The sequence below is a fragment of the Quercus suber genome, unplaced genomic scaffold (genome assembly GCF_002906115.3).
Source record: "Quercus suber isolate HL8 unplaced genomic scaffold, Cork oak 2.0 scaffold_2, whole genome shotgun sequence".
NCBI classification, from domain to species: domain Eukaryota; kingdom Viridiplantae; phylum Streptophyta; class Magnoliopsida; order Fagales; family Fagaceae; genus Quercus; species Quercus suber.
In genome coordinates this window covers 1,080,896-1,099,189 of record NW_027069469.1, presented here as the reverse complement: position 1 = coordinate 1,099,189, position 18,294 = coordinate 1,080,896, and the positions used below count along the sequence as shown (strand labels likewise).

At 34.6% G+C, this 18,294-nt stretch overlaps 1 protein-coding gene, 1 long non-coding RNA gene and 1 pseudogene across 5 annotated transcripts; 2 read left to right on the top strand and 1 right to left on the bottom strand.

The window, feature by feature from the left end:
- Positions 1-917: 917 nt before the first annotated feature.
- LOC111993381 (uncharacterized) lies at positions 918-6,291 on the top strand. Of its 4 annotated transcripts, none has more exons than XR_002880968.2 (3): positions 918-1,205; positions 1,622-1,685; positions 5,768-6,291. It is a non-coding gene; the product is annotated as an uncharacterized LOC111993381 (long non-coding RNA). The 4 variants fall into 4 exon arrangements; XR_010632021.1 differs by lacking the exon at positions 5,768-6,291 and adding an exon at positions 2,035-2,356; XR_010632019.1 differs by lacking the exon at positions 5,768-6,291 and adding an exon at positions 2,015-2,356.
- On the bottom strand, positions 3,711-6,313 carry LOC111993380 (lipoyl synthase 1, chloroplastic-like; annotated as a pseudogene).
- Positions 6,314-9,959: 3,646 nt separating this feature from the next.
- On the top strand, positions 9,960-17,880 carry LOC111993352 (uncharacterized). Its single transcript, XM_024025194.2, has 10 exons — positions 9,960-10,383; positions 11,887-12,121; positions 12,298-12,384; positions 12,488-12,657; positions 13,247-13,386; positions 14,413-14,587; positions 14,691-15,294; positions 16,164-16,276; positions 16,493-16,736; positions 17,501-17,880. The coding sequence occupies exons 1-10, from the start codon at positions 10,169-10,171 to the stop codon at positions 17,726-17,728; spliced, it is 2,211 nt and encodes a 736-aa protein (XP_023880962.2). The 5' UTR covers positions 9,960-10,168; the 3' UTR covers positions 17,729-17,880.
- The last annotated feature ends 414 nt before the right edge of the window (positions 17,881-18,294 follow it).

The following is an 18,294-nucleotide window of genomic DNA, read 5'->3' as shown; positions in this document are numbered from 1 at the left end:
CAACCTTAAGAAATATGCTTTTTGGGATATTACATCAATCTAGTTTACTATAAATTTTGGATAATTTGGTTAGCTATACAAACTTTTATGAGTCTTTTCAGGAGAAATGATAGCTTAAAAACCACCTAAAAGAAAGACAAAAAAATAAAAATAAAGAGATAGTATTCACTTTTTTTTGGGTGAGCAAAATATTGAATGGAAGAGATGTATAAAATAAAAGATTGAATAGAAGAGATAATAAGTGCCCGTTTGGTACATATGTTTAAAAACTGAAAATTGTTGTTTAAAAATATTTGTAAAAATACGTGTGGGTGAAAAAGTATGTTAAAATGTATGAAATGCAGTTTAAAAACTAAAAATAGTTGTTTGAAAACACAAACCAAACGTAACAATTTTTTAGTAAATTGTAATGTTAAAGTATAGATTAGTAGGAGGATTAAAAGGTAAAGTGAAGAGAAAAATAAAACAGAAAATATTGAAAATAAGTACATGATGTAATAGTTAATGCACTTCAACATAAACATAACAATAATAAATATTATATTTTAATTTTTAGATATATAAATATAAAAATAAGTATAGATATATAAATATAAATTGGACGGCAGGGTTTCCACAAATATTAGAGATTACACGTCAAAGAAGGGGTAAATTGACTGATAAACAAAGTAGATCTTAAATTATACTACCATTCAATGTTTCTTTTCAGCTTCGGCAAAATAAAAGTCAATCACTAATAACGAAAAGCAAAGTCACAAGGATCCAGGTATTGCACGGTGGCAATAGCTCTATTTTTAGCTGTAGATTTAATCAATGGCTTAAATATTTGACACCTCATCAAATGACAAAAAGACTATTTTGCCCTTAAAAAATTTCACACCCTCCCACTGTTTCAGGATTCAGCCCGCCCACTGTTTCATAAAACATAAACTCAAAATTTTTTTTTTTCTCTCTCTCCCCTGCGCAGCTGCCTCTCCTTCAATCCATTGTCACAGCAACCCGATACCAGTCCACACAAGGCCAAGCCTCTCTCTTTGCCATCACTGTTGCTTCCAAAGCTCCGGCGAAGCTTCAAGCTCGTCCGATTCCGACGCCGACGAAGAAGACCCATCTCGCTCTTCAACAAGAAAACTTCCTCCCTCTTTCTCGTGTGTGAAGCTGTCCCAAGTCCCAACTCTCATGGAGTGAAGGTCTCCCTCTTTCTGGTACCCCTTTTCCCTCTTTCACTTCCTATATATTTGTGTGTGTGTTTGTTATGCATAAGATTTTTTTTTTTTTTTTGAGAATTGTTATGTATAAGATAATTTAATGGTAGTGAAGAAGAATTTAAAATAGGCAATGAAGTTTTTGGAGTCTAATTAAGTGGAATCGTTAATTTTTGAAGTGTCCCATATAATAAAAATTACTCTATTTTCATTTTCTTTGTCCTACCTAACAAAACAGAGTATAAGTAGTGGTTGGCCATTTGGGTTTTATGCTAAAAATTCAATTTTTGCTTCAAGAAAACTAAACATAGAAAAATTTGGGCTTTTGTTGTAAATTTGATAACTTTTCGTAAAATGAAGCTTAATTGCTTTAAACTTGAAGGTTAATTTCTTTAATCTTAATTGCTGTGATGTAGGAATGGAGGATGTTCTGGTGAGCTATGTGTTTGGGAAGAAGAAGACAACAGAAGTCGCTCACTTGTAAGTACTTAAAGACTGGAATCCTTGAAATATTGATTTTATATAGTTGTATATTTGGCTTGCTATTTTGATTCTTTACAAAGATTTTAAACCTTGCTAATTCGGATTAAGATGTAGTTGATTAGAAGGAAATAGAAGCATATAAGTTGGAACATTGGGCAGGTTGGATCACTCTCTACAATTTTCCTATCTTTTTTTATCAATCTAACAATTAACGGAAGCCACTTTAAGGTGGATGGGTGGTTAAAATTGGGTAGAGTTAGTGAAACTGAGAGTGTATTAAAAGCAATGTTAGTGGATGGGTTTAGTCCTGATTGTTTGACTTTCAGTTACCTTATTGAGGGTTTAGGGAGGGCTGGTCAGATTGATGATGCCGTTGAGATTTTTGAGCACATGAAGGAGAAAGGTTGTGTGCCAGACACTGGAACTTACAATGCAATGATCTCAAATATATATTACTATATGAATAAAAGTCAGCATTGTTTCAGTAGAACCTTCAAAATGCTTGTTATTAATTCACATATAAAATGATACTTTAGTTCTCTCTCCCCCTCTTTTGCTTAGTTTGGAATTTGAATCCCAGCATGTGCGTGTAATTACTTATGAAGCACGGGGTGCATTTTTGGATTCGAGTGTGGGCGCAGGACTCGGCAATTTTTGAAAAAGTAGAGTGTGGGTGTGGCGGGTGCGGCGATTAAAAAATTATTAAATATATTTTTATTTATATTTTTTATGTATTTTTACTATTAAAATATTCTTAAAAAATACATTACTATGTCTTGATTCACAAAACAAAGAAAGAAGGCAAGAAACACAAAACAAAACACAAAAAAAAAAAAAGAAAACATAAAAGAAGCAACAAATATTTAGAATAAAATTGAGGAATGATAGATTTAGGATGTTTGGGTCTCATTTAAAGCCGATTTTGACTATTCCGGCATGATTCAAGGCCGAATTTGGCCTGTTTCGGCCGTTTTGGTTGCCAGCCAATATGACCCAATTCGGCCGATACGGCTTGATTCTGGCCAAATCTGCCCGGTTTGGCGCAAATTCAAGCCGAGTCGGTGCGAATCCGTCAAAAAAAAAAAAAACTCAGGCTAGGCACTGAGGCGCAGACAGCCACGTCAGACTCCGGTGCAGCACCCTCCTCGGGAAGAGCCTCTAAGACTGCGAGAGTGTAACAGCCAGGGGCAAATTTTCCTGCAAGAAGTTTAAGGGGAACTCAAATCTCTAAATTACAAAAACCAAATCATAAAAACCCAAATTTTTGTCGGCAAAATATGGACCAAAAAAGCATAATTTGACTGACAGCTACTTGAAATATGGTTCAGCTACTTAATTGTTGACATGTAAGATTACATTAACAGCTCATGATAAGATTGAATGTGGCCACACGGCTTTTGGCCACATTTTCTAAGTTCATAGTTGCCCATGCAATTACAGTGTTGTAACTAACTGATTTTCATCCAAACTCTTATATATATGTATGAATTCTTTTGCAAAAGAGAGGAGGCCAAAAACTTACAATCAAAAGCTCCAAAGTCCCCTCCCCTGTACACAAACTCTGAGCTTGTTTACTACCAAAACTGGAAATCGAGATATAAACTTATCTCACCTCTAATTAGGTATTGTCTTCTAAATGAACTACTGAATCTGAGCATCATGTGTTGGTTGATATTTGCATTTCTTTGCAGAATATCAAAAAGCATTCTTTTAAAATTTAATGTTTGCAGCTATAAACCTAAAAGATCAGGACAGAAAGAATCCAACATAGCAAGAGGTGGATCACTTGAAGAACGCATTGTCTGGAGTCAATACTTGGACAGCCACTTGAAAGTTGATATCAATTGAGGACAAAATTTTGACAAATCTTGATCCCATGTTATATCTAACTCCTACCACATCTATTCATGGCTAATAATAATAGTGAAGTATGCTTTTATAATAACTTCTACCAACAAATGAGTAACAGATAATGAATAACCATACAGCAAACTTAAGCAGAAAGATGAAAAGTACTGCAACTCACCCAGCCCTAGGATCTCTGACAATTCTCTGGAGCCGTTTCAGTCTCAATGTTGTGGGCAAACACATCCAATCCTGAGTGGGCAAACACATCCAATCCTGAGTGTACCAGAGCATCTACAGCCTTCAAATCCCCCCGAAAATCAGAAGTTAAACACTCAACCATAATCTCAGGCTTGAGTTGCTGCAAAAGAGTCATATGGTATCCAATCAAACCTCTATTCTCATTCCAACCCCTTTTGTGGTAATTTGAATAACAAAACCAATAATTGGAGAGCACATTGAGATCATCACCTTCATAGCTTTGACGGTTTGAGCAAAATGCCCACTTCCACCATCAGGTAGATCATCACGATCTACACTCGTTAGAACAATATAGTCCACACTGTCAATATTAAACACAGAATTTCAAATTATGAAAGTAGAATTTTTAAACTTCTATGATAGATAAGCATATATCGAAAAGATGCACATGATATGTGTACAGCCTAAGTACGCATCATAATTAACCAGTGCACCTGCAAAGACATTAACTCAACAAAGTCTCATAAACGTTCAAGGTTATTGGAAGTTCCAATATTTTGCAAATATTAAGCTACCAATTCCAAAGTCTTATAGAACAAAATAAAAGTGGCAAGCATCATCATTATCAAATCCTTGTTCTGAATATGTATAATGGGCTGCAAAAATTAAGATAAATAAGCTCTCCAAACATATCAGATGTTGAATGCTGACAGAATTCTTAATTTTACACTTCCTCAAAATGAATAAGAGGACAATCATAGCCATTGATTAAGGAGCTATAAATGAACAAGAACGAAGTTACAATAGTCTAGCAAATATGAATGCCAAATCCTCATTGTTCCAAGCTCTAAAATATCACGTACAATATATTCAAGGATAGCAAAACACATTAAAAAAAAAAAAAAAGCACCCACTTATATGATGTCATTTAGGAAAAACCATATTCAGGGACCTTAAAATACATTTTGAGGTTTGAAAAAAGAAAAAATATAGTAAATCTTCCTAAATTGCAGCTTGCAACATTGTGTTTATAGTGTAGCTATTAATATCATAACAAATGATGAAAATGCAAAGTGTTTTTAACTTTGAAGAAGACTTAGATAGCCCCATGTCACTTTGCAAGCAACTCCCTAAATGTGTCTTGCTCACTGTACCTCACTATAAATCATAGATAAGAATGTGCTCAACAAGTGTTACTCGCTCACTGTCATAGAAATGGTCATTAGTAATTAAGAAACATATTCCATTTCTTAATCAAACAACTAACAACAACTCAATGCTAGTAATAGTATGGATTTTATGGTCCATCTAAGTACAGCACATTAAATCAAATAAAGGGTCCGGCTAACATGTGTTCTAAGCACACAGGCTAAGTAGTATTAAAAATCAATTATGAATGGTAATGCATGTCTTTCGAAAGGAAAAAGAAATACAATTGTCGATAATTCATGGGATCACATCCACAAATCCAAGGTGATTATGCATGCTTTTCTAATATTTGGTTTTTCATTTCTATTTTCTACAAGTTACACATGCAGTTAATGGTTCTATGACTCCACTTAAAAAGTGATAAATTACCACTTATCCCAAAACCTTAAACCATTAGATAATTATAAATCCAATCATCTAATTATAATTCTAGCACTCCCCAATCCACTCGTGTGTAACCATACTTCCTGTTAATAAGTAAGGCCCAACACATAAAGATTTTTAACTTTTTTAAATTGGAGGTAATACGAAAACAGGGAGGAAAGGACCAGACTCCCTTGCTTTAATATTTTTTCTAAACATTTAAGCTATTATAAAACTGTAAATTCAGGGTGTGTAAAGTGCTTCAAGTACCTTAAAAACCTCTTAACAGAAATTGCCAAACTTTTGGAGCTATTCAGTGTTCATGCTTTATAAATTCAAAGCTGTAAAACACTATTCCATTGTAATTTGTCAAACGCTTAAAACACTAAACAACTTTTCAGTTAGAACTCTATATTGCAATGCAAAATGGGCACTAAATCATTTAACTGCTATTCTAACAGAAGGCGAAGTTTTTGCGATTTACCCCCAACTTGCAATAGCCTCAGCAGTATGCTGTGGCTCCAAAGGATCAGGAGGAGCAGGGTTTCTACCAGTTTTGACAGCACAAAATCTACACAAAATCTACATCCACGAGTACAAGTATCCCCAAGGACCATAATAGTTGCAGTTGCAACACCATCTCCACCACCATTCCAACACTCTCCAATGTTAGGACATTGAGCTTCCTCACAAACCGTGTTGAGCTTCAAGCGTGAGAGTGAGTCCTTGACCTCATTGAACCTCTCACCCTGAGGGGCTCCCTGTCTCAACCACTCTGGCTTTTTCACATTTGGGTCTCTCCCTGTGTTGGGCCCCATTCCTCCTGGGTATGGCCCATTTGTTGGGTTCGATAAAGATTGTGTTTTTGCTGCTGTTGTTGTTGTTGTTGATGATGGAGAATTCAGGGACTCACAATGAATTCTGGTTCTGATATATTTGGAATGTGGGGGTTTTGGAAATGGGGTTTTTGGGATTAGAGAAGTTTTATAAAATGATTGTTGAATCATTGTTTTGAGTGTGTGTGATTTGATTACGATGACGAATCTGGGATTTCACGAGAGAAAGAGAGAGTGTTTGTGTTTTGTGTGTAAAAAATAATTCTAAGTTTGGTGTTAATATGAGAAAGGAGAGAAGTGGCAGTTGGGGGGCCTTTGGTTTCTCCGTATGCCTGTTTTTGTTGGTGGGTTTGGTAGTTTCAACTGTATTTCTACTCCAAACCAAAACACTTTTCTTTGATTTTTATTTAGGCAAACCAAAACACTACACAAAAATGAAAACAGCCTTTTAAGGAAGTAGAAAAACCTTATGTCCAAAACGAGATTAAAGAATGTAGGCATCGGTCATCAAAGTCAGCCCCAAAAGCGACAATCTTGCTCTTCTCATTCCTGGGCTCATTGTTACGCAGGATCGATATCTCCTTGCCAGATCCTTGAATTGTTTCTTTTCATTTTTTGCTATTTGTTCATTTTTTTGGCTTTGTTTTGGATCTCTGTAAGTTCAATTTATGTGCAATTATCTCTCCTTTAACTCTAATGTACACCTTATCCAAAAAAAAAACTCTAATGTACACAATTTTTTAAAGTATATAGGTAATTTGGTAAATTCAAATTATACAATTTTTTTTTTTTGAATGAACATTTTTCTTTGCAAATTATATCTAATATACAAAATCAAAACCCTCAATGTACACAATTTTTCAACAATTTCACACACGTACTCATTTTTCTGAATAATGTACACTATTTTATATAGAGAAATGCTAGCTAATGTTCTTAGGACATTGGTTAATAATTCATTTAAAGAAAGTTTTTATGGAAAAAGAAAAAAAATAATATTTTGATAGTTTTTTCATTTCTCATAAAAGTGGTGTCAAAACTTTTCTAAGGACACTCGTTAACATAACTCTTCTATATATCTCACGTTCACAATTTTTTTAAAAAAATATACACAACTCTATATATATTATCATACATGATTTTTCAAACATTATACATAATTCTTTTTTTTGAAAGTAAAATTATACATAATTCTAAATATCTAATATACACAATTTTTTTAAGAATCTGTAGAATTTTGTACATTCAACTTACACGACTGATAAAAAATGTACACAATTCTGTACACTTAATGTACAAAATTTTTTAAAGAATGTACATTGCACACAATTCTATAGATTTAATGTACACAAATTTTCAATTATGATGACAATTATGTACACTTAATGTACACAAATTTTCAAATAATGTACACTATACTATAGATTCAACATATAAAAATTTTCAATAAATATACACAATTTTGTATATCTGTATGTGCAAATTAGACTAACAAACTTTTAAAGGAAAAATGAGCTATGGATCTAACAGTACATTTAAGTGAAAAAGCTCAAGGACAATAAAAATGGGAACGTCAACACTTTAATGTCTAAAGAAATGTAAAAGCGTTACAAGGAATTAAAGTAAAGAAGGCACGGAAAGTATGTGGAAAACCCTTTGGAAGGGATGAAAAACCACGGGTGAGCGAAATAAAATGTCCCACACTCTTAGAGCTCTCTATTATGTGAAAGCTAAGGTTTTCCTGCAATGGTGACATTCTTCCCAAAAAAAGCCTCTCTTTTTACCTCACTTTCCTACCCAAACTTTTGCTTCTTTCTCTCTATCTTTCTAGTTTTTTGCCCTAATTTTTCAACAACATGTTCCTATTATAGTATGAGAAATGTTGTTAAGTACATAAGGACAAGTGTCAAGCCATGATTCCTCCGTTTCAAACTCTAATACAGCTATTGTACTATATTATGATTGGAGGAGAGAAATGACATGCCAATGTTAGGGTAGGGAATGGGAGGGCGGTTTTACTACAATGTGGGGATAGACAAGGAAATGGACATCAAGAAGGCCAAGAATGATGTACTTGTCCTCAGCAGTGGTTTAGCACAAGCTCAGCCAATAAAGGCCATTCTATAGCATCTATCTATAGGGGGGTCGCTATCTTGCTTTTACATTAGTGTTGAGTCTTCATGCTAGGTGCATTTTTCACCCTTCCACAAGATGGTCACGGTGTTGGCATAAGCCAAAGATGCTCTCCCTTAGCTAATATTCTCCTTCCTTTCCTCATAGCTAGCCCACATGTAGGCCATGTTAGCACTCACACGTACTTTGGCTCGTGTAACGTACAATATCTAACATTCATAATTTCCCAAAAAATGTACATAATTTTTTACATTAGACATACTCAAATTTTCGATGAATATACTAAATTCTATACATTCAACGTATACAAATTTTCAAAAAATTTACAAAATTTTATATATCTAATGTACAAAATTATTCAAAAAATTTACACAATTCTATACATTCAATGTATACAATTTTTCAATGAATGTACTCAATTTTGCAGATTCAAAGTATACAAATCTTCAAAGAATACACATTCTGTTACTGTAATGTAATTTAATTTAGGTTTTCTTTTTATGTTTGTTATGTAATTGTTGGTATTATTATTTCGTTGAGTGTAAATTTGTAATGTAATTTTCCTTTACCTCTCTTTAATAGTTGTGAAACTTTTTCCACTGCAATTTCCTACGGTTTATTGGTTAATATAGTTTTCAAGGCTGTATGGTTGAATTTAATTAAAAAAATCTCAAGTATAAGGGGGTGTCCATTGGTTGAATTCAGGTTCAAAAATGACTAACCCAGTGCTGACTGTTGATGCTCTGGTGTTTGATTGGCCGATACCCTTTGATGAGTGATCAGATCCAATTAGTTTAATTGGTATGACACGGTGACAACAAGGAGTAAATACGTAGAGTCACGATAACTGGGGGAGAATGGAGTTCTAAAAATACACCCCTTGATCTGGATAGAGATCTTCAAATGTGGGCAAAGACTTACGGATCTTTGTTCTCCTTTGTAAATAATAAGTGATCGAACAAGTAAAATGTGTCATATTCTCATCTCATGTGGCAAATCAGACACTTGATCCAATATAATTGAGCTCCGTTATCATAATTGGTAAAATTTATTATTCTAAAACAAAGGATTTAAGTTCGAATTTTACTAGATTTGTTAACTAGTTCAGTTTCATGAAAAAGTCTAGAGGGTAGAGACACAAATAATTTGACATCTGCCGATACGGTAGATTGTTAACGATAGGTAAAAAAAAGAAGTAATCATTACTAGATTGTTAGAATAAAAACCAATAAAACACTTATCAACTCAACTAAAATGTTGTTAAATTTGTTATGTACGAAGCATTACTTTACTTGTTTTAGAGCAACTGCATCAGTTCATGCAAACTCTCAGTCTATTTTGCACAAAAAAAACTATTTTTTCTATTTTACACACCTATTTTTATAAAACACCCACATCCGTCTATCTATTCTATAGATCTATTCAATAAAATATTCTTTCTTTTATAATTTTTTATTATTTCATCACTCACTACTCCTCCCTTTTACAAACCCAACACTACAAAAAAAAACTAAAATATTAAATGCACGAGCTACAAGTATATATGCACATTTACTATAACACTTGTATATTTATACATAATTTTACACTAACTGTGTTTTTTTTTTTCAAAATATGTAAAATACACTACTTTTTTTTGTATTTTGCAAGATTATAAATTATCTGATGCGGTTACTCTTTACAGTGAGCGGGTTACATCTTACATAAAATGATAAAATTCAATCGAGGGTGGGCTGAATCTTCTGGACTACCCGGCCGGGCCCCATCTGTTTCTCGGAGAGAAAGAAAGGAATGTCCCATCTTTCACGTAACACTCAGAGAGAGAAAAAGGCATTTTGGCTTTGGCGGGGATGGATTGAATTGAAAGTGAAAAGAAAAGAATAAGAGAGAGAAATGGAGGAGGAAGTGAAGAAATTGGTGGTGGTGGAGAAGAAGAAAGAGGAGGTTCCTCCATCTCCAGGGGTGTTCAAAATGAAAATGAAATCGCTTTCACTTTTGAATCGCAACAAATCCAAATCCAATGCCAATGCCAATGCCATTGCCCTTTCCCCTAAACCCATTCCTCAACTCTCTCCTCTCGCCAACTCCGTCGTTTGTCGCTGTTCCACGTAACCACCTCTCTCTCTCTCTCTCTCTCTCTCTCTCTCAATTCATATATATATGATCATCTTTGTGCAGTTTTTCAATTTGTTTCAACTTTTGTTTTGGTAGTAATTTAGATCACTTTTCAGTTATACCTTCAATCTAGGATTAGGGTTCTTACATTTCCATTTTGCCTACATAGCTAAGTTGAAGTTACAGTTTCTGTTTTGTTTTCTTAACATTGCACTGCCACTTAATAACTTACCTAAAATATTATTTTTCGTACCTAAACTTTAAAAAAGTTTATTTTTTTCGTCCCTAAAGTAATGAAAATGTTAAGCTTATCAATTTTCAATTTAAAAAAAGTTCATTTTTTTTTTCCCTCTTTAAACTATTGTAATAAGTTTTGACGAAAAATGAATTTTTTTTTAATAAAAAGTTTAGGGTCGAAAAGCTATATTCATGCAAACTTTTGGGACAGAAATGATATTTTAGCCTGGTAATTTTTTTGTTGGATTAACGTTTTTGAAAATGTTCCGCTGTTGACAGTTGAAAATTTTGAAAAAAAAGTAAAAATTTTATGCATGGAATAACTATTAATAGCTAATCACCTTGACGTTTTGTAAACATGGAGGGTAAATCCAACCTTGGATTCGGTTATTAATATATAAAAAAGGGGAAAGAATCTGTTCAATATAAAGTAATTAAATGGTGCATATTTCACAAATATGGAGTGTGGTCTAACCTGAATTATGTAACCACATTGGAGTTGCATACACACATTAGTCAAGAACCAGGGTTGAAATCTTTGTGTAATTTCAGAGGAACAACTGATTTTTTCTTTGACTTGTGCTTGATATACATTGTTAGCCTACTCTTTATTAGGCTTTGAATGTCGTTGAGATCATTGTTTTTTACTCCTCAGAATCCAATTTCTAGCATTTTAAGCTTTTGGGTTTGGTGGTTCTCTGATGTAGATGACTTACATATGGTGTTCTGTATAAGTATGCCCATTATGTACAAATTGCCAGGATATATGATTCATCTAGCAAATGCTGTTTTACTACCAAGTTCAGATTTATAAAAGCCACAGATTCAATTTGACTCGTTCTTGAATTCAGGCTATACGTTTATAAAACCAACTAGATAAAGGGTGTTCTTGGCTACCAATTTATTCTCCCAGTTAGAGCTTTGTACATCCAACATATATTCTCTGATTTTAGAGATGCTCTGTTCAGAATTCAGTTTTCTTCATATGTTTGATATGTTAACCATATCGTTCTGGTTAGCTTCAAGTGTTGATTGATATAAAATGAAACTACATAGGTACCCTCTTTCCTGCGAAGTTTCTTTCCAGCAAAAATGGAAAGCATTTTGTTTTAATTTTTCTCTTTTCTATAAATGTCTTAACATGCCTTAAAGAAAGTTTTGGATGTGTTGAAAATATTATTATTGTTTTATAAGTAATGAAATTCTCAAGAATCACTATAACTATATCTTGTTAAAAAACACATTTAACTTTGTTGCAGGGTCCTTCAAGTCCCCACTGAAGAACTACAGCATCGATTCGACACAGAGCTACCAGAGAGTGTCAAGGAACGTCTGACTTATGCAAGGAATTTTTTAGAATTCTGCTCATATCAAGCACTTCATCAGTTGAGTACAAGTGCAAATTTTTTGAGTGGCAAGGATTTTCGTCAATTGACGTATGACATGATGCTTGCATGGGAAGCTCCCAGTGTTGAGAGTGAAACACTAGATAAAGTGAGACAGCTTATAGTTGTTTTCCATTGATTTTTGTAAGATGTGTTGAATTATTTATTAAAGGACCCCTTTTTCAAAATTTATCTTAGAAATTTGAAGATTAAAGTTAACTTTTGCCGCTTTTAAGGGCTTGAAGACATTGCTTAAACTCTTAAACTCATACTATTCAACTGTAGGAAAGTCCTTCAAGTAGTAACCAGGAAATAGAGGAAGAGGATGGGTGGTCACTATTTTCTTCAAGTTCTACGACTTTGGCAGTTCAGGTTCTTTCATCATCAATCTCCTTATTGCTCTGTCTGCAAGTAGCGTATTGTAATAATATCAGGTGCATGGGTATCCACATTTATCTTTTGTACTCTCCATTAGGTTGATGACAAGAAAACTGTTGGGCGAGAGGCTTTTGCACGAATAGCTCCTGTTTGTTCTGCTGTTGCTGATATAATAACAGTCCACAATCTTTTTGATGCACTGACAAGTTCTTCAGGCTATCGACTTCATTTTCTTGTATATGAAAAGTACATTCGAAGCCTTGACAAGTATGATTCTTCTTCTTGAGTGCTATTAATCATGTGACTATAGGTTCTGTATGTTTGTGGAACTGTTCTCCAACTCACTTTGTATGGAGATATAGTGAATGATTTGGCTAATATATTTCCTCACACTCATCTCTGTGACAGTTTTCTATTTATCACTACTGGTTTATAATTTTTTTTTCTTTCAATCCACATTACTCTAGTATATTGTTGATTCTATCTATAATTCCACATGGTGAGTAATAGGAGAAGAATGAAGAAACTTTGATAGATGTGGAAACTCTATTTAATTTAAGTTGAAATTGTTTTCTGCCCAAAAGAAGGGGAAAAAAGATGCGAAATTCATAAATGATACAAAAATTATAAACTGTCAGACGATTTGATAGCATGTAAACAGATATATACCATGTTCAAATGATCAAAAAATAAATGGATTTGAAGGATCATCCACAGGATGATTTGTTTCATTTGAAGGAGACTCTTTCAAGAGAAATAAATATATAAATAATTCTGTCTTTTTGTTTCTCTTAATATTTTTGACTTAACAGTATGCTACTTGAATGTTTATACATGTATCATTATTCTCCTGCAGAATTATTAAGGCCGCAAAAAATGCATTGGCCCCTGCAATTGTAAATCTTCAGCTTTCTGAAGGAGAGATTGTCATTGATGTTGATGGTACAGTTCCTACTCAACCAGTTTTGCAACACATTGGAATCTCTGCGTGGCCTGGTGAGTCATTGAATTCCTGAAAGTGGAACAAATTCTTGAGTTTTAATCATCATAGCTTTCTACTGTTGATTTGAAAATATGTGTCTTAGAGCTAGATTGGATCCTGCACGCATGATTGAGGGCTCTTGTGTCTACCGTAAGGGACCAACAGATGATGTCAATGATTTAGGAGAGAGGAGAGATGCACTCCCTGCTTGTGAATGTGTATGTGTGGAGGAGAGCCCAATCCTTAGCTTATGTTAGTGGGTGCATTAATAGGCAACCGGACATGTATGATGGTCAAGACACATGACTGTGGTTGCTAATGGGATGTGAACACATTCAATGCATTGACCTCTCTTAGAGCAACATGTGCCTGACTCTCATCTCTCTTCACAGGGCTTAAGCTAGGGGCAGCACAAAGGTCTCACTAATAGGAGCCTCACCAAATGTGCTAAGCCATCATTGTCATGGAACATATCTTTTGGTTTTAGCCCCTCGCATTCTTCTCGGACAGCAATTAAAATCTTTTTTCTATGTTCTTTTTTCTTTCCGATATTTTATTTAGAAAGAAGAAAATTGGCCATAGCCTATGTATGCTGGTTTATACAAGAAAGCGTCTTTAGAAATCAGAAGAAATCACAGCATGATGCAGCAGAGATGTCTTCGCAGTGCCCATGTGGCACCTATATGGCAGGTGTATCAGCACAAATGAGATCATGTGCCTAATATATCAATACATTCAGTACTAGGTGATGTTGTCATAACATTATATGGCCAGGTTGTCCACCAAATATTTATGGTTCTTTGTGTCTTCTTTAAGCCAGCTCTTAGCCATAAAAAAATAGGATGGCTTTGTCCAATTATCTCAAGTATTTATTTGTTTTGGTAAGTTTAAAGCTTGTATTATGTTTCTGTAACTTTGTAGTCGCTAACTAATCCAAGTCATGAACTTATTTGGAAGACTGGTCATGTCTTTCAATGATTTTTTCCATTTTATATTCTTTTATCTGGACAGCATTATCAATTGAAATTCTATCTGTGTAGGGCGATTGACACTGACCAATTATGCTTTGTACTTTGAGTCGGGAGTTGGCTTATATGATAAAGCTGTTAGATATGATCTGGCAACAGACATGAAGCAGGTGATAAAACCTGAATTGACTGGACCACTGGGTGCTCGTCTTTTTGATAAAGCTGTGATGTACAAGTCGACATCTATGTATGTTACTTGAATGCACAACTTATTTATTTATATAAATCATGACCTTACTCTCAACATCAGTTTTTTTTTTTTTTTGGTTCTTTTAATAATTCTGTTACAGAGAGGAGCCTGTATATTTGGAGTTTCCTGAATTTAGAGGCAGTTCTCGACGTGACTATTGGTTGGATATATGTCTTGAGATCCTGTATGCACAGAGGTTTATAAGAAAAAATAACCTTAAAGAAATTCAGAAATCAGAAATACTTGCAAAGGCTATTCTAGGCATATTCCGTTATCGTGCAGTTAGAGAAGCTTTCCGCTTCTCATCATCCCATTACAAAACCTTACTTGCGTTTAACCTAGCTGAAAGTCTTCCAGGGGGAGATAAGATTTTGGAAACTTTGTCAAGTCGCTTGGCACTTCTGAACGATGGTGCTGGAATTGCAAATGCAAAAAGGCAGTCGACACTATCCCCAACAAAACAGCAGCCAACGTTGTCCCCAGTTTCACTTCTGGCACTTAGTCAACTTGGATTTGTATTAGAAAAAGAAGCAAATCTAGATGGACAAGCAGTAATTATTGGAGATATCTGTGTTGGGGAGACAAATCCCTTGGAATTGGCAGTGAAACAGTCATTATTTGACACGGGGATGGCTGAAGCTGCTCAGGCAACTGTGGACCAAGTGAAGGTGGAAGGAATTGATACAAATGTTGCAGTAATGAAGGTTAATTATGATTATACCAAATTTGCTTTCCCCATCAAAAATACTTTTATCTCTGTTTTGTTTTCAAAAATTATGAAGCATGGAAAAAATACCGGGAACAAAGAGCTTACAATTGTTAAATGTTTCTTAAGAAACAAAACCATTCTTTGTGCTTTTTTTATTCCTTCCTCATATTTCCAGCTAGGAGCCTAGGAAGCACGGACAATTTATTTAGGGTGCTGTACCTGTGTCATAGCAGTATCGTAACGGCTGTTTCATGTTATAATTTTTCAGAAATTGCTCATGTTGCTGTGTCGTATCCATACCTGTGTCTGTGTCCATGCTTCTTAGATTTCCAGTGCTTTAGAAGAGCTGGTGTATATTTTGTAATCTCAAAAATTGGGTTTACTTCGCTTTCCATAGTGGAGAAAATCAGGGGAACTTTTTCCTTGCCTTTGTTCTCGCTCAGATCCTTATTGATCAATTAGACCTTGCATAGGCAATAAGCCCTTGATCAATTTTATTGAATCAAGCAATCCAAACCGTCTAATCCTGTGCAATAGGTTGAGAAAGTACTCTTTATGTGTATTAAGTTACTAAATGCACAGCATGGGCACTGAGCATTGCATGTTTGTTTGTTCGTTTCTATCTTTCTTTGTTTCTTTTGATCATATAAGTTCCAATGGATTGCAGTTTGCAGAAACTTTATGGTGTAGACACCCACACACGCTTGCAAAAATTGCATGCTAAATGGGGTTCTATTTTCATTGATAGCTGTGGTTCCTTTTAGAGTCACAATGTCTGTAGAGCTTATATGATGGAAGTTCCATTTTTTAGTTTTTGTTTTTGTTTTTTGTTTTTATCATTCAGATGATTGTTTCTGTTTGTAGGAACTACTGTATCCCGTTATAGAACTAGTTAGCCGCTTTCAAATTTTGGCCTCATGGGAAGACCCTTATAAATCAATGGTTTTTCTGGTGATGATTGGCTACATTATTATAAGGTAACTTGACCTTGACTGGAGCTTTTCATACTTGGCTTTCCTTGTTGATATCTTTTCTTTTGTGGGCTGAGCACACTGTCATTGCACCAAAAGTGCTGTCAATTTTCTAATATGGTGTAAATTTATTATCTTGGCTTCCTGGTTTGACATTTAAAAGCTTAAGCAATAACTTTGACAAACAAAGCAATGTGACAAAATGTTTAAATACAAATGCAGGGGGTGGATCAGGTATATATTGCCAGCCTTTTTTGTGTTCGTTGCAATTCTCATGCTCTGGTGCAGGCATTTTAACAAAGGGAGGCCGTTAGAAGCCTTTAGAGTAACGGCTCCCCCTGCACGAAATGCTGTAGAGCAGCTGCTGACATTGCAAGATGCCATCACTCAAGTTGAAGCATTAATTCAAGCAGGGAATATTATTCTCCTGAAGATAAGAGCTCTCTTATTTGCCATACTTCCACAGGTATATATTCCCTGGCCAAGCTTTGTTTCCTATGAGAAAAAAAAGTGAAATTGAATACTGAGCATTCAGCAAATGCTTTTATTGGGCATGGAATTTACCTGTGGATAAAGAGGAAGGTTTTGCATCTGATTTAACCTACTTTGTATTCATTCATTCTGCTTTTCTTCCTTCACTGAATCATACATACATACATACATACATCTTGGGCATGTGCATAAGTGATGATTATACAAGAGTTCTCTTGTTATGAGTGTTACTGGAATCACTTGCAGTTTCTAACATATGTTGTACAGCACGCATGCCTTTTGACACTAGAAGTTGCTCTAGAAACTTCTACTTTAAGAGTGCTCTGCAAGTCATAAGCTTGTCACACTACAGGCTTGTCATTAGGTAGAAAGTCAAATCTTGATTATCCATTGGAAAGAGATTGTAAGTTTATCCGGTATGAAACACGATCTTGATGTTGCACTTAAATATTTATCCAGTCAATTAATTCCAACTGCAAAATATGCTCTCTTTACTTGACGTAATGGGTGAAGGCTGAAAATGAAGCTAGTTGGAAAGCACTAAAATTTTGGTGTACCCTTTCTAGATTTGCCTCCTAATCACACATTTTGCAGTTTAGATGAAAATTTCGTATTTTTACAGGTCATGTAAACAAATGAATACACTTAAGCTGTATTGATTGAATATAAATTTTAATAGAAAATTTATTTTTTAGCTGCTGCCAGTTTATGATGAAATATTGTTTTGTCTGTTTTCAGGCCACAGAAAAGGTTGCTCTACTGCTGATTTTCATTGCTGCAGCATTTGCATTTGTGCCAATGAGATACTTGGTTCTACTAGTATTTCTAGAGGCTTTCACGAGGAAAATGCCATACAGGAAAGAAAGCAGTGACAAGTGGATAAGGCGGGTTAAAGAATGGTGGATTAGAATACCAGCGGCTCCGGTTCAGCTCATTAAAGTTGATGAGAAGAAGAAAAGGAAATGAAAATTGCTTGTGAATGGCAAAGTCGACGCCACTTTCAAATGACAGTCCTTGCCACTATGTACTCATGTAATGTAAATAACTAGGATACACGTTTGATGAATTCTTCCTGTACCAATTTCTATATGTGAATAGGAAACTCTCTCTTCTCTCTCTCTCTCTCTCTCTCTCTCTCCCCTTATCTGCAATAACTGCTGCACTTTCCTTACCATTTTGGGGAGTACCTTCAACTCCATCAAAGGCTGACGATCTGAATTAGCAATATGATGTAAAAAGTAAAATTTGAATTTGAGGATTAAAAATCAAGAGATTTGATAAGAATTGCTAGTATAAATTGGTTTGAGTTTTAGTGAGATGTGATTGATTACCTGAATAAAAGTAGTTCTGTTTAACATGCTACCCCTAATCATTTCAAATAAATGTGTACCACTTCAGAAAATAAATGTGATTGATTACCTGAATAAAAGTAGTTCTGTTTATAATTTGGTATCACTATGAAATTGTAAAGGCCATAACTCCAAACTGGCCAACGAGTTAGGCAAGAACCGAATAACCTACGTTAATCTAGC

Excerpts from the sequence above, each read along its gene's own strand:
- LOC111993352 (XM_024025194.2), top strand. The coding sequence starts at position 10,169 with ATGGAGGAGGAAGTGAAGAAATTGGTGGTGGTGGAGAAGAAGAAAGAG. Across the intron at positions 10,384-11,886 it reads GTCGTTTGTCGCTGTTCCAC|GGTCCTTCAAGTCCCCACTG; the intron begins GTAACCACCTCT and ends ACTTTGTTGCAG. Across the intron at positions 12,122-12,297 it reads AGAGTGAAACACTAGATAAA|GAAAGTCCTTCAAGTAGTAA; the intron begins GTGAGACAGCTT and ends ATTCAACTGTAG.